Below are 15,234 nucleotides of genomic sequence, written 5' to 3' on the forward strand. Positions count from 1 at the left end.
TCTGATAGATATATGTCCACTTTGTCAGTTAATCTGTAGAGAAGCCTTATACAGAGGGAGCTTATTATAACTTCTCTGTGTCTGAATGACCTCTGTCTCCTGTGAATATTGATAGTCCTGTACATTTGGCATGTTATGTAATGTGTATATTCTCTTATGTTTCCTCTTTTCTGTCCTGCAGATGGTACTGATTTGGTGCATTGGTTTGAACTGAGCAGAGCAGGCAGAGCACATCTTTCTCTCATAAAACATGCTGGCCAGAGTCATGCATACCCCCTGAATACTGGAGTAAGATCAAATTTAGAATTGTGTGCTGTATTGGGGACAGCAGAAGAAGACATTCTAATAGCAACCCCTACATATTAGCTGATACAGGGAGTGCATTTCTGTTGTTTTCTTGTTACCCCCAAGCATAAGAATAATACTGCATGACATGTAACTGCCTGGGGCTAGGAAAGAGGTGATGCACTGTGTCAAAAGCCTTTTTTTTCATCTTAATAAGCACACAATTTCAGAAGAAATAAATTAATTTCTGCTGACAGATACGCTGACATTCTTGTATTCCAGTCCTTTATGTGTTATAAGGATTATAGAAAATGTTTACAAAACAACTATTTTGTTTATGCTTTGTGGTTATGACAGATTCAATGGCGTGAAAGAAAATACAAATTAAGAGGAAATACTTTGTTGACTTCTCCGAAGATCTCCCCCCTTTCTACAATGCAGTGGCTGTTCTTTAGGGCACAGGTTTCACAGCAGATCTCTTTTCATCTCTTTTTAGTGTGTGTGTGTGTGTGTGTGTGTGTGTGTGTGTGTGTGTGTGTGTGTGTGTGTGTGTGTGTGTGTGTGTGTGTGTAGTTTGCTTGTTCTTCTATTGTCTGTGTTTCTCTTGAGTGCACTGGTTTCTTTCCAACTGCCCAAAACTTGCTTATTGAGTAACTGTTCAAAAACCTCCATGTTGCATTTATCCTTTACCTTGTTGTCCAGTTAATGACTGAAAAGACCACGTGACCCACTTAACAGTATTTTTTAATTTAATTAAAGGTCTCCGAGTTTGAGAACAGATTTGTTTCCTTATACACTATCACTGCTGTATGAGGTCAGGCTAATTGTAACTTCCCTACAATACTAAAATAATGGTGCAGTATCTGTAACACACGTTAATTTGAAAAACAAAATCTTATGAAGACATTATGGATTTGAGACATTTCCAGCTTGTGTTGTATTTCATCAGTTTTATTTGTTCTAAGTTCAAATAGAGTTTTTTTGGAATGTTTTGTGATGATCAAAAAGTGGCTGTATTGCACTTTTGGAATTCTCAGTTTCACTTTCTGATCTTGAAGATTACTGGAAGAAGGAAACATAGATGCAGCAGAAGAACAAAAGCAGAGAATAGAACAGCTCCAGAGGGAAAGGATGCGAATTCTTGAAGAAAACAACCTAATCCATCAACCTCGATTTTTCAGGTATGCCATACAATATCACAGGAACTATACAAAATGTTTAGGCTTTGGAAAAATTCAGAAAATAGAGTGGTATAATTGTTTGTCTGACTTAGTAATCAAAATGAAGTGGTAGTCCTTGCAGCCTATGCACTGGAAATGCTTCTTGTTAACATTTGAATGATCTCTGGCATAATAAATGAAGCCCTAATTTAGGCAAACTGGACAAACGAGCAGAAGTGCACACATTTTCATTCTACAAAAGAAGAAAAGGATCATTTCTGTTCTATATCTCTAAGGAATGATGACATTTGACTAGATTTACACAAGACAAGAATGAATAAAATGTTCAAGTCATTATATTCAACTCTGGAAGTTAGCATAGGGAATTAAAGCTCTGCTTCCAGGGTTTGATTCCTTCTGCCTCCATTTGCCTACTGTGGGACTCTAAAGAAGGACACTTGCATCCAGTGGGCTTACCTGTTTAATAAATGAGTTTAAAAAAAATAGAATCTTGGATCATACTAATTCAGAGATTAGACCCCGCAGGGGGGATGGTGCTGTGGGTTTGTCTTCAGACATGCTTTTTAACATAGGAGTGTGGGGGTCGAGTCTTGCCAGTAATGTTGCAGAGGGTAGAATGTTTTGGAATCAAATTCCTTCTGAGGTTTATGCAGACACTAGAAGATTATGAAAGGGACTGGGTGGATGAAGGCAGTAGGCAGTTGGATAATTGTTCAGAGAGGTTCAACTTATCGACAAGGGAGGGTCATGTTAAATCAGTTGATGGTGATGGTTACCTAACTTTAGAGTGAAATATGTTATGTCAATCTAAAGATGATCATACCGAGAGCACTGAACATAAATTTTGGTTACTCCCTGAAATGCAGAAAAGCTTAACACTGAAAATGAAGTTAAGCACATAAGTTAAGGCAGCACTGACAGCACCATGAAGAGGGTTGCGCAGTGCGCTTAATCCTATAACTTAGTTACACTACAGAAACACACAGTTTACTTAATACCGAATATAAAAAATAACGTGTGTGTAGTCTAAAGCTTAGACACAAATAAACACTAAATAAATAATTAAATAAATAAATAAATACTATGCAATCATTATATCAATTAGAGCCGCACTTTTTATTACTAAAAAATTAATGTCCTGTAGTCAGCCTCAAACCCTTGAAACTGCATTTCATAGGCAGTGTTGAGTACCACTATGCTAACAAGCACCTGCTAAAGTGCTGCTCCCAGAGTATGCAGCTCACTAATAAGCTTAGCCCTCATTTTCAGGTTTAAGATTTTCAGTATTTCAGTGAATTGCCATTATGGATATTTTATATGATTAACTTTAGATCAAAGTGACCTGTTTCAATCTAAATTAAGAAGCCACTGGCAACATTTTTATGGTAAGGTCTTAAGGCAGGGAAGTAAGATGGAGGATGGGGCCATCCAGATCTGCTGAGTTATGCAGCAGTAGTTAATGCACCCAAAGTATGTAGGCAGAGCTGGATTGGATGGGGTGTAAGAGGAAGAGATGAAAGGGAGATGGTATTATGGCAAAGAGTTGGAGTGCAAAAGCTGTGGAAGGTAGGAGAGAATGGGAGTAAGGGAGCTTTGTCAAATGTAGAAGTTTAAGATAAAAAAGGCATTTACATGGCTAACGACCTATTGAGAGAGTGAGAGAAAAGCTATGGTAATATCTTCCATGAGCTGAGTAAAATGTATGACCTGTGGCCATGGTGTTGGTTAAGACATGAAAAGTCAAAAAAGCTTTCTTATCAGGCCTTGAAGGAGTGATGGTTCAAAAGTAGCTAAAGATGAGAAAATGAAGGAGATGGTACATTGGGACAGGTGTAGAATCGGAGAGAGGCAGATATAAAAGAGTATAGAGAGAGGGAAGGGGAAATGGGAATATACTGTATTATTAGATGGAGAAGAAAGGATGAAAAATATAGAGAGAATGAGGTGTGGGAAGAGGCACTGATTGTGGGAAGAAGCACTGATTGTGATAAGGGGGTCAGGACATTGGGGTTTGCATATGGCATTTAGTGGAGACTACTGTTGTGTGGTATAAGCCTCTTGTGACATTAAAAAGAGAAGAGATGATGACTGATGACAAATGTCGATGGCATATTGAGCTAGTGGCCGATAATGGGCATGTGGTGGGATTGCATGGAAAGGAGCACTGAGGCAGCAGCAGCAGCAGTTACATGGAAGAGATGAAGTAAGTTTAAGGTAGTCTTGTATGACAGACAACAGGGAGGGTTGGCAAGGATGGACAAAGCAAGAAGCCAAAAGAAGGCCAGATAGGATGGGATTTAAATCAGTGGTCATCAGCGTATGGAAGAAAGTCAGGAGAGAAGCCAGGGCAATGATAGCAAAAGAGGATTATTTATTTATTTGACATTTGTTTACTGGGATAGTCCGAATGGGTCATAGAACCCATTTTCAGTGGAGGCCCGGGGAGAAAAGCTCCACATGCAAACATATCAGAAAATCAAACAGATTTAAATTTTTATAGGGTACAGTTCATTTAAGTTTACAACATACAACATGAGAAAACATCATTACACTGTACAGCTACATAATACTTTGAAAAACATACACATGTGGTTAATATAATAAGTTTTAGTACAATAGTTTTTGTGGAAGATATGAGCAGTAATCAGGAACATGTAAACTGGAACATGTAGACGTGCACTCAGAATATAGTGACATTTGTGGGAGTTGGAGTCAGAAATTAAGTTCCATGTTAGCAGCATAGTTTGGATGAGATGAGTCAAGGCCTGTTTTATATATATATATATATATATATATATATATATATATATATATATATATAGATCTATGTTGTAACATCAAAGGTATGTTTCAGCGAAACGTACATGAGCGAATTCACTTTCGCAAAGGTGCATTTTATGAAAAATGCACGTGAAAAAAAAAAAGTAAAAAAAAACTACGCAAATAAAACACTACTCATGTTTATGCAGAGGGACAAGCCCCCCTGCACCACCATGTGGGGGGGCCTGTGCCCCCCCCCCCAATTTTAATATTCTCACTCTGAGATCACACTACAGTGGGGAAAAGGGAATTTATAAAATATGTTTGATTTTTATTAACATAAAAGCATATTAATGTTATAAGAATTTTACATTCTTTAAGGATTCCTTAAAATGGATGTCTACCATTTTAAAATTTCAAACATTAATTGATTAATTGTTTTATCATCTATTAAGGCTATATAAGATGAGCTGAAATTTTAGTCAGTTCTTTATCTGATGAAGTCAAGCAACTGCATGACGAAAACATTTGAGAGTGTATATTGTGAACGTTAATAAACTTTTTATTTAGCGATTTATTTCGCTTATAGTGTTGGCGTGGTTGCGGTTTCCTCTACTGACTTTTTGGATTACTGGTGTGTTTTAGTCAGTCGAGTATACTTTCAGTGTTCTTGGTGTTTCATATGGCGACTCGGATGGAGGAGACCAAATCCACGGACACTACGGATATCATGTTCCAGACAGAGGTTGGCGAAATTCGGAAGCTTACTGGCCAACTAACTCAATTAATAGAACTTCTCATGCCTTTGAGCTCAGCACTCAAACCTAACCACCAGGGTATAAAAGCAAACCCCTCAACGGGATCTACTCCAGTTTCTTTGCCACCTAGGGAACTCCACCAGGGTGGTACAGTCCGGCATACGGAAGTTGATTCCAGTGCATCATCTACTGATTTTCGGGTTACACCAAGAGCGTTACGCTCAAATCATCCAGTAGTTAACGAAGAAGAGACTAACACTCATCGCGAACAACCATCTACGTTCCAGGAGTGGATACAGGCTAAACCTATTTTTAACTCTGATGGAAGGAGCGGAGAACAGTTCTTTCGCTGAACAACTAACTGCTTTACAGACTTCACTTTATAGGTATAAGACTTTACAATTGGACAATTTATACCTACGTGAATGTTTACATAAAAAATAGTCTCTAAGGAAATATCCTAATAATGTTTTAGATGGTAGTGAATTCCATCAGGAACTTATAAAAGCATTTGATTTGTGTGGCTCTAACATTGTTCAAGCCATTATTAACAAAACAAATGATCTATTATTTACTGTTGAACAAGAGAAGAAAAAGTACTATGACATAAGGGTACAAGTTGATAGTAAATGTGATGAGATATTACACAGAAAACATAGAAAACTTGACCGAGACATTAAAGAGTACCAAGAGGGGCGACAATATCCTAAACCCCCACTGGTACACTCCAGGTTTTATGAGAAGGGTCAAAATGGTAATATTATGCCTTGTCCTCAGGATACTTCTCATAACATTTTCAATTTGAGGGGTGTAGATAATAACCAGGAAGGGGACTATTTAGAACAGGATGTCCTACCTAGGAGATCAGAAAGAATCAGAAATCAACAAAATAATTACCACCTCCCCAACCACAGGAGGGAGATACAAACCAACAGGAACCAAAAAAATGGTAAATGGTGGGGAACCTATTGTTGTAGAATTGCAAGGGGAAAATTTTTCTGTATTCAACAGAGCAGGATATCATATTTACAACTATAGTGACATCCTTATAACTAGTACGTTTTTAGATTTATTTACTAAGGGTTTTAAGTATGTCCCACATAAAAACAGTAACATTACTCATGTCATTTTTGATCTCAAGATGTTCATTAGGAAACTTAATTTGGAAAATGTATTGGGAAGTAGTAAAAACCATGGTGTATATAATCCACCCATACACCCCCAACTTAAAAATTTAGAGAACAGAATTGAGAAAAAGCTGAGAACAAGTTGTAAAACTTATAGATATTCTCACAATCTAACTGCAGCAGAACAAGAATTATTAATTTATCTTAGTCAAAATGCTGAAATAAGAATTATGGAACCAGACAAAGGAGGCGGTACTGTCTTAATGAATAAGTATATGTATGATAGCAAAATGTATGCTATTTTACATGATTATAATCGGTATACATCAGCTTCTATAAATGAAATACATATTTCATATAAAAAGATAAAATTTGCTATAAAGGATCTATTAGACCAGGATGTCATAGATTACAACACATACAAATTTTTGGAAAATGAATACCCTAGAGTACCTGCCATTTTTGGGGTACCTAAAATACATAAGGACATCCAAGATCCACCTTTGAGGCCCATAGTGTCAGCAGAGGGTTCTATTATTTCATCCTTATCCAAACTACTTGATAAAAAACTTAAAATATTTTGGGACAGGGAGTCCCATTTATTAAAAGACTCTTGGGAATTTCTGAGTAAGATAACACCGGAACTTCATGACCCTAATCTAGTATTTCTCACCATAGATGTCGTAGATCTCTTTTCTGTTATTCCACACCAACAGGGACTATCGTGGCTTGAAGAGGCTTTGAGAGAAAGAGTTAACGTAAGTGAAAATGACATCTTCCTAACACTTGAACTAGCTGAATTAGTACTTAATAATAACTTTCTGTACTTCTCGGGTGAATATTTTAAACAGCTTTCTGGTGTACCTATGGGAGCTAATTTTCCCCCCACTTATGCTGATATAATATTGAATGTATGGGAGAAGAAATATGTCTTAAACAGCAAATATCAGACCAACTGGACTTTCTATTCCAGATTTTTAGACGACATATGTATTTTCTGGACAGGACCAACTGATATAGTTTTTGAATTTATAAATTTTTAAATACCACAACGGATTTTTTGTCTTTTACTTATCAGATGCATTTCAACAAAGTTAATTATTTGGATGTAACACTTTCAGTATTGGACAGCGGCTTCAAATCGGCTATTTATAGGAAGCCTACTTTTTCTAATAGTTACATCCATTACAATAGTTCGCATCCAAGACATCAAAAGTTTAGTATTGTCAAAGGACAATATGTTAGGGTTTCAAGAATGACCTCAGAAGAAAGTGAGTTCAAATCAGAATGTGCCAAATTGTTCGAAATGTTTTGTGAAAGGGGATACCCTGACAAGTTCATTGACAGTATCAAACAAGAGTTCTTACAAGGCAGAAAAACAAAATTTAAGCCTATTTTGGGTACAGGTATTCTAGAGAAAAATATGGGACAAGCTGAACATTTGAAAATTGATTTTCAGTATAGTAAAGCCTTTGTAACCCAATACAGTGCAAATTCTGGTTTTATTAGGAAGATTATTAATGACGAGTGGGCAGTTTTCAAGGATATAACTGACCTTGACAAACTCAAGAATAAAAATGTGAATGTTGTATACAGAAGGGGTTATAACATTAAGAACATTCTTGAACATGATATTGTTGTTAACAGATATTCAAATCAGCGTAAGGGCACTTATAAGTGCGGAACCTGTACGCAGTGTAGATTCATTTCTAACATTGACAAAATTTATTTAATGTCTAGAAACAGATGGATTAGGGCAACTTCCTACTCTAATTGCAATAGCCAGGGACTTATATACTTGGCGACATGTCAAGAATGCCAAGCATTTTACGTCGGTAAGACGGAAAGATCCCTAAAAAGAAGGATCTACGAACATTATTATGCGATAGCTAAGAACAATACTAACAATGCACTATACCGTCATACTTTGGCATGTACATCTGCTAAATTTTCATTCTTTGTTATCGAGATGATGGCTAGGGACAATAGGGAAGGACCTTGGGAAATTAAATTAGAACATAAAGAAACCTGTTGGCAGATAACATTAGAAGCCAACAGGTTCCCTGGTCTAAATGATACTATCTCTATTGCCCCACTTCTCAAGCTCAAAGCAGGTAGAATATAATAATAATAACAAGACAGTGTTTATTTATTCATATCAAGTCTTATGTAATAAATTCTTCTTTATATACATACATTCAGTTTTTATATGTATTCAATATAACATCATACAAGTATAATGGGTCATCTGTGTTTTGTTTGATTGTCATTATTTATTAATAATTACCATATATTTATACATTTTTTTAATATACATTTTAACATAAATTCAGTATGAAATTTATAAAATATGTTTGATTTTTATTAACATAAAAGCATATTAATGTTATAAGAATTTTACATTTTTTAAGGATTCCTTAAAATGGATGTCTACCATTTTAAAATTTTAAATTTCAAACATTAATTGATTAATTGTTTTATCATCTATTAAGGCTATATAAGATGAGCTGAAATCAGTTCTTTATCTGATGAAGTCAAGCAACTGCATGACGAAAACGTTTGAGAGTGTATATTGTGAACGTTAATAAACTTTTTATTTAGCGATTTATTTCGCTTATAGTGTTGGCGTGGTTGCGGTTTCCTCTACTGACTTTTTGGATTACAAGTTTAAGGTAGTCTTGTATGACAGACAACAGGGTGGGTTGGCAGGGATGGACAAAGCAAGAAGCCAAAAGAAGACCAGATAGGATGGGATTTAAGTCAGTGGTCATCAGCTTATGGAAGAAAGTCAGGAGAGAAGCCAGGGCAATGATAGCAAAAGAGGATTATTTATTTATTTGACATTTGTTTACTGGGATAGTCCGAATGGGTCATAGAACCCATTTTCAGTGGAGGCCCGGGGAGAAAAGCTCCACATGCAAACATATCAGAAAATCAAACAGATTTAAATTTTTATAGGGTACAGTTCATTTAAGTTTACAACATACAACATGAGAAAACATCATTACACTGTACAGCTACATAATACTTTGAAAAACATACACATGTGGTTAATATAATAAGTTTTAGTACAATAGTTTTTGTGGAAGATATGAGCAGTAATCAGGAACATGTAAACTGGAACATGTAGACGTGCACTCAGAATATAGTGACATTTGTGGGAGTTGGAGTCAGAAATTAAGTTCCATGTTAGCAACATAGTTTGGATGAGATGAGTCTAGGCCTGTTTTTTATACATATATATATATATATATATATATATATATATATATATATATATATATATATATATATATATATATATATATATATATGGATCTATGTTGTAACATCAAAGGTATGTTTCAGCGAAACGTACATGAGCGAACTCACTTTCGCAAAGGTGCATTTTATGAAAAATGCACTTTCGTGAAAAAAAAAAAGTAAAAAAAACTACACAAATAAAACACTACTCTTGTTTATGCAGAGGGACAAGCCCCCCTGCACCCCCATGTGGGGGGGGGCCTGTGCCCCCCACACACCCCCAATTTTAATATTCTCACTCTGAGATCACACTACAGTGGGGAAAAGGGAATATTCCCTTATCCCTGCTGTACCTCAATCTAAGCAACAGTTTGCTTAGTTGTGCAATCAACATTACATGTTGACGTACAACTAAATCTACATGCAAACTGCGTGTTGGTTTTTTTCTTTTTTTTTTTTTTTGTGAAAGTGCATTTTCGATAAAATGCAGTTTTGCTAAAGTGTATTCGCTCAAGTACGTTTCGATTAAACTTACTTTCAATATTCAGACTAGGACCCATATATATATATATATATATATATATATATATATATATAAGTAAGTAAGTTTAATGTTTTATGTCAGTGTAATGAGGCCACTCTGGTTCTTACTAGAAAGAGTTCCAGTTGGTTTGGAAGTGAGAGTAAGGTATATAAGTTTTAAAAGTGCAGAAATAGTGGGAGTTGATAGAAATTAGGGTGACAGAAAGAGAGTAAGTGCTAGGAGTTTGTAGTTAAATTGGGAGTTTAAAGGGGGCAGAAATAGAGTAAAAGAGAAGCAGGACAGGTGTTATAGCTAAGGTAAAAATGCGGACATGCTGGGAGTTGAGAGATTGGGGTGAACATAATGAGAATAAGTGATAGGATTTTTTAGGTAAATGGGAGTTTGAGGAGACAGAAAGAGGGGAAAAGAAAGGATGGGGAGATTAGCCTAGAGTAGTACATGTGCAGAGCCATGTGATATTCAGGTATTCTTTTAAAGAGGCTTTGAAGAGTGCCAGGCTCGAGATTGATCTGATGGTTAGAGGGTGGGAGTTCCATAATTTTGAGATGGAGTAGGAATATAGGCAGTGACCTGGTTATTTTGAGGATTTGAAGATTGCTACCAGGTTTTTGTCCTCTGATCTTAGTGATCTATTAAGTATGTAGGGTTTACCTAGCTTGTTTAGAGCGGGACAGGCTGTGGGTTTAAAAATTTGGTTCTAGATGACAGATAGCTGGATATATGTGAGTTGGTTAGCGAGTTCCAGCCAGTTGAGTTCGTGAAGTGGTTTACAGTGTGTGTGTGGAATTTGACATTTGTGGCAAACTTTGTGATCTTATTATAGCATTGTTCCAATTTGGATTTCAGGGGTTTTGAAGGTTGGTGAGTACAGGAGCACCGTAGAACAGGGAGAGGAGCAGGAAAGTTTTAGCCAGGGCAGTCTTGGTAGTGGTAGTTAGGAATTACTTATTTCTATATAAGAGTTCTAATTTTTGGTGAATTTTCTTTATGTTTTGTTGGCTATGGAGGTCAAAGGTAAGTTTATTATCGATAATGACACCTAGTAATTTTGTTTCCTGTACTCTTATGATTGTGTTATCAGCTGAGTATATGTTAAATTGGTCAAAGCCAAGGTTGGTGTTTTTGGGATGAAAGACCATGAGTTTAGTTTTTTTGGGGATTAAGAAAAAGTTGAGCATTTGTGACCATGATTCAATAGCTGTGAAGGATTTTTGAGTGTTTGAGAGTAGTTCTGGTAGGACGGGTGAGGTACAGATAATAGAGAAATCATATGCATATTGAATGAGTGTTCCAGGGGAAGCAGAAGTGTGTAAGTTGTTTGTGAATATATTAAATAGTATTAGACATAAGATGGAGCCTTGGGGGACTCCTGTAGGGTTATGAAGAAAGGGGGAAAGAAAGGTGGTTAGACCATTTTACAGCTTGCTTCGGATCTTGTATGTAGCTTTGAAACTACTGAACTGGCTTATGTGAGCAGCCTAGTTTGGATAGTGTATCTAGGAGTAGGGGGAGAGAGTCCATGTCGAAGGCTTTAGAGAGGTCGAGGAATACTGAAGAAACAAAGTTTCCTTCCTCTCTGGCTCTATTCACAGTATCTGTAAAAGATATTAATGCTGTGGATGTACTATGCCCTGGTCGGAAGCCATGTTGAGTTTGAGTAAGTAGATTAAAAATTCCAAATCAGACTTACTCATAACTAATTTTAACATCAGGAGTATCACAAAAAAAAAAACTAGTGAATTTCATGCAGCCCTAACTACCTACACTCCTGATATAGTAATTATTACAGAGACATGGCTAAAACCCCACATTAAAGATGAAGAAAGACTTACTAGTGATTATAATGTTATTAGACAAGATAGGCTGAACAAGCATGGTGGAGGCATTGCCTTAATGTGTAAAGATTTAATCAAAATTGAAAAATTAATCTGTACTCCCCCAGGTCTATCAGAAGCAGAAATTCTAACCACCCGATTTGAAGTAAATCCACATAAAACCATCATAATTATTTCCTCCTACCTACAACCAGGAAATAATCTACCTACCATTGAAAGTCTCCTATTTTGGGCATCCTCTACTTTCAACCAAGAAACTATAGTGCTACGTGATTTAAACTTGGACTGGCTATCCTGCTTATCTGACAACCCCTCCAATTTTATCAGTCTATTCAGTTTCACCCAAACTATAAACTTCCCCACTAGAATTCATAAACACAGTAAAAAATAATCTATTCTAGACTGGATACTAACTAAATAATAAGCCCAACTTTGCCCACCAGGCTGGGTGCCTCCCATATTCTCTCAGTGATCACTCCCCTACCTTTCTTCTAAGGAAATGCATTGACTTCCCCAGCAGTGTCATTTTAAAACACATACACAACAAAAAATGTTTACCCTACCATCTTAAATTCCTTACTTAAAAACTGCAACTGGTCACCTCTAAAATCACTCCACCTAGACCAAGCTGTACAATATTTTAATTATACCTTTCTCAACATCCTTAATAACCTCGCTCCAACAAGAAAAAATCACTCCAAAGTCAAAAACCTTCCGTGGATAACCAAAGATGCTCAATTTGTCATTAAACAAAGGGATAGAGCCTGGACTGCTTATTAAACCTCCAAAACCACAGAAAAACACACCTCTTACAAACAATTAAGAAACAAGTATTAGCTGACAAAAAATCGTATTTTCTAGCTTGTCAGCAAAGACTGGCAAAACCTCCACCACTGCATCATCTACAACAAATAGCACTGAATGTTTAGCCTCCCAATTTAACTCTCATTTCATCACAACTATTACCTCACTTTTAAACAACAAATCTAATCAACCCCTTACAAGTACCTACCTCCACTAAATCTAAACCCAACTACTTCTCTTTTAAGCCCATACAAACCTCTTATATAAAAAAATTCCCATCAAATCTAAAACCAACCTGGCTAGCAGCTGACCAACTCCCTAATGACTTCTTAAAAACTGCCGCAAGCTCCATCGCCTATCCCATATCTACCCTAATCAATCGATCCATCACAGAACAATATGTCCCCATACTATGGAAAATATCCCTCATCATCCCCCTTCACAAGGGAGGTCCATCTAAAGATCTCTCTAATTATGGGCCTGTGAAGGCTACCAGCCTAGCTAGATAGAATTTTGTAAATAATTCTATGCCCTTGTAAATATTAATATGATCCACAGGCTTGTTTGACGAATGCAAGAAAACTGTGTATGTTCTAAGCTTCAAAAATATAACCACAGTGCGGAAGAAAGCTGATAAGTAAAGCATTTTATGACTGTTTGATCTCAAGCTCAGAGACAGGATGTCTGCAGGCAGAAATTCTTTCCATTGTCTTAAGACATAGATAATTACAAGGTTTCACATGTAAAGTGTCTTTTATTGTTGTGACTTCCTGGCAGGTGCAGATTACAAAAAGGAGTTGTAAATGTTACGTTCTGTGAGCCTGGGAACTTAAGTAGAGTTAACAAGAATGATGTAATCTGAAATGACTTAGCAGTAATGTGTATTATCAATTTAAGGGCTATCTCAGAAAGTAAGGAGGGCATTTTTGTATTTTGTTTTGAAGCTGACAACAACTCACCAGCACTTTGCTTTCTAAGTAGGATTTAGAACATAGTTTCTCATAGAGACAGATAGGAATATAGCCAGATTAATGTAGTTGTTTTCTATATTTATGTGAGACTATCCTACAATATTATTTTAAAGTATTTCCTGTGATTTTGAACTCTCTATTATCAGTGTGTTGAATCAATGAGTATTGTTTTGTGTTTTTATTATTTATTATTAAATATTTTTAAACTTTTCAACTGTGGCTGTTTTGTGTAGAGATAATTTAAGCTCTCAGAATGCTTGCATGTATTTGGTGATACTGCATAAGCCACTCCAATAGCCTTAGCCCTGGGTTACACTTACTATTTGGATAACAGTAATAGCACACAGTGGAATTTGTCACCCTCTGGGAAGGGCCTTATAGTAACTGATAAGTAGTGGTTGGTGGCAGTGATTTCTACCTTATAGTCTGGGCAGGAGGGGGCATAGCTGGAGAACCTGTGCCAGCCTTCCCCAGGAATGTCTCTGTGTTTGTATATAATTCATATCTCAGTGTGTGTGCGTGTCAGCTACTTGGGCAGAAACATGAAGCACTGGTTGGACTGAGAGGGAGCTGGAGGTTTTGGCTTGACCACTTGGCTGAGATATGTACCCTATAGCTGTGCCAGTGGGGAGTCATATTTGGGATGTGGAGAGAAAGGGAGAAACCAGCCCCAGGCTGACTGTGATCTCTGTGTACTCTTAATGGAAATTGTACTTTACTGTGTGTGTACTTGTTATCCTCCCAAATGTGGGCGCCCCTCACTGGTGCTAGTGGTGAGGATTGAGGCTCCTTGATTACTGGACCAGTGCACAGGCATCACATATTAATTGTTTAGCAGTGGTGGGATATCCACATCAAATATTAATTGTTTGATAGTGGTGAGTTAGCCACATCACATATTAATTGGCTTGTAGTGGTGTGGATAGTGAATTCCTGTAGCTTGTGTACAGTGATCACTGAAGGTGTTTTTGTACACTAAATCAGCCATGCAGTGAACATTCAGAGTTCAGACCACAATTGTTTTATTTCTGCTGTTAGCTTAGTTAGTCAGGGAGAGCAGGCAAGCATGTCAGCAGAGGAGTATGGCAAGCTGACAAGGAGCCATTTTGCTGAGATGTGCCAGGCTAAATGACTGGTGCATGGAAACCTGACTAAGGCAGGCATGATTGCAGCTTTGGTCACAGCTGTATCAGAAAATAGCAACCAGGATGACAGTCAGACTGGCTGTGGAGATGTACAACATTCAGAGAAAGGGCAGTGCAACATTTCTATGGAGGACTTAAAAATCCATCTGGAGCTAAAGAGGCTTGAGTTGGAGGCCAAGCATTTAGAAATAGAAGCAGCAGAGAGACTGAGGTGTCTAGAGTGTGAGGAAAATGAGAAACTGCTGCACCTGGAAGCTGAGGAGAAGGAGAGGTAGAGGCAATATGAAAAGGAGATGTTGACTCTGCCAGAGTCTTGGAGGTAATGGGGAAGGGAGTAACCTAACACCCGAAGCAGCAACATTCAGTAAATTTCTTCCACAGTTTACAGAGGGGGATAATTTTGATAGTTTCATTCATATGTTTGAGAGGGTATGTAAACAGTATGATGTTGACCAAAGGCTCTGGGTACAGTTCCTGACCCCCTTACTCCATGGTATAGCTGTAACTATTTTGTCCAAACTGTCTGACAATGACTTTTTAAATTATAATGTTGTAAAGAATTGTTTGCTAGAATTTTTTAA

General features: G+C 37.0%; 1 protein-coding gene across 5 annotated transcripts in view; it reads left to right on the forward strand.

The window, feature by feature from the left end:
* Positions 1–15,234, forward strand: part of OSBPL3 (oxysterol binding protein like 3) — a 2,414,360-nt gene that overhangs the window by 2,346,935 nt on the left and 52,191 nt on the right. For all 5 annotated transcript variants that reach the window (XM_044066857.1, XM_044066855.1, XM_044066859.1 and 2 more), the window contains one exon: positions 1,344–1,466. In XM_044066857.1, the coding sequence (XP_043922792.1) occupies positions 1,344–1,466 (123 nt within the window). The remainder of the gene's footprint in view (positions 1–1,343; positions 1,467–15,234) is intronic.

Source organism: Protopterus annectens, chromosome 3.part1 (assembly GCF_019279795.1).
Source record: "Protopterus annectens isolate FY-2018-M chromosome 3.part1, PAN1.0, whole genome shotgun sequence".
Taxonomy (NCBI): Eukaryota; Metazoa; Chordata; order Ceratodontiformes; family Protopteridae; genus Protopterus; species Protopterus annectens.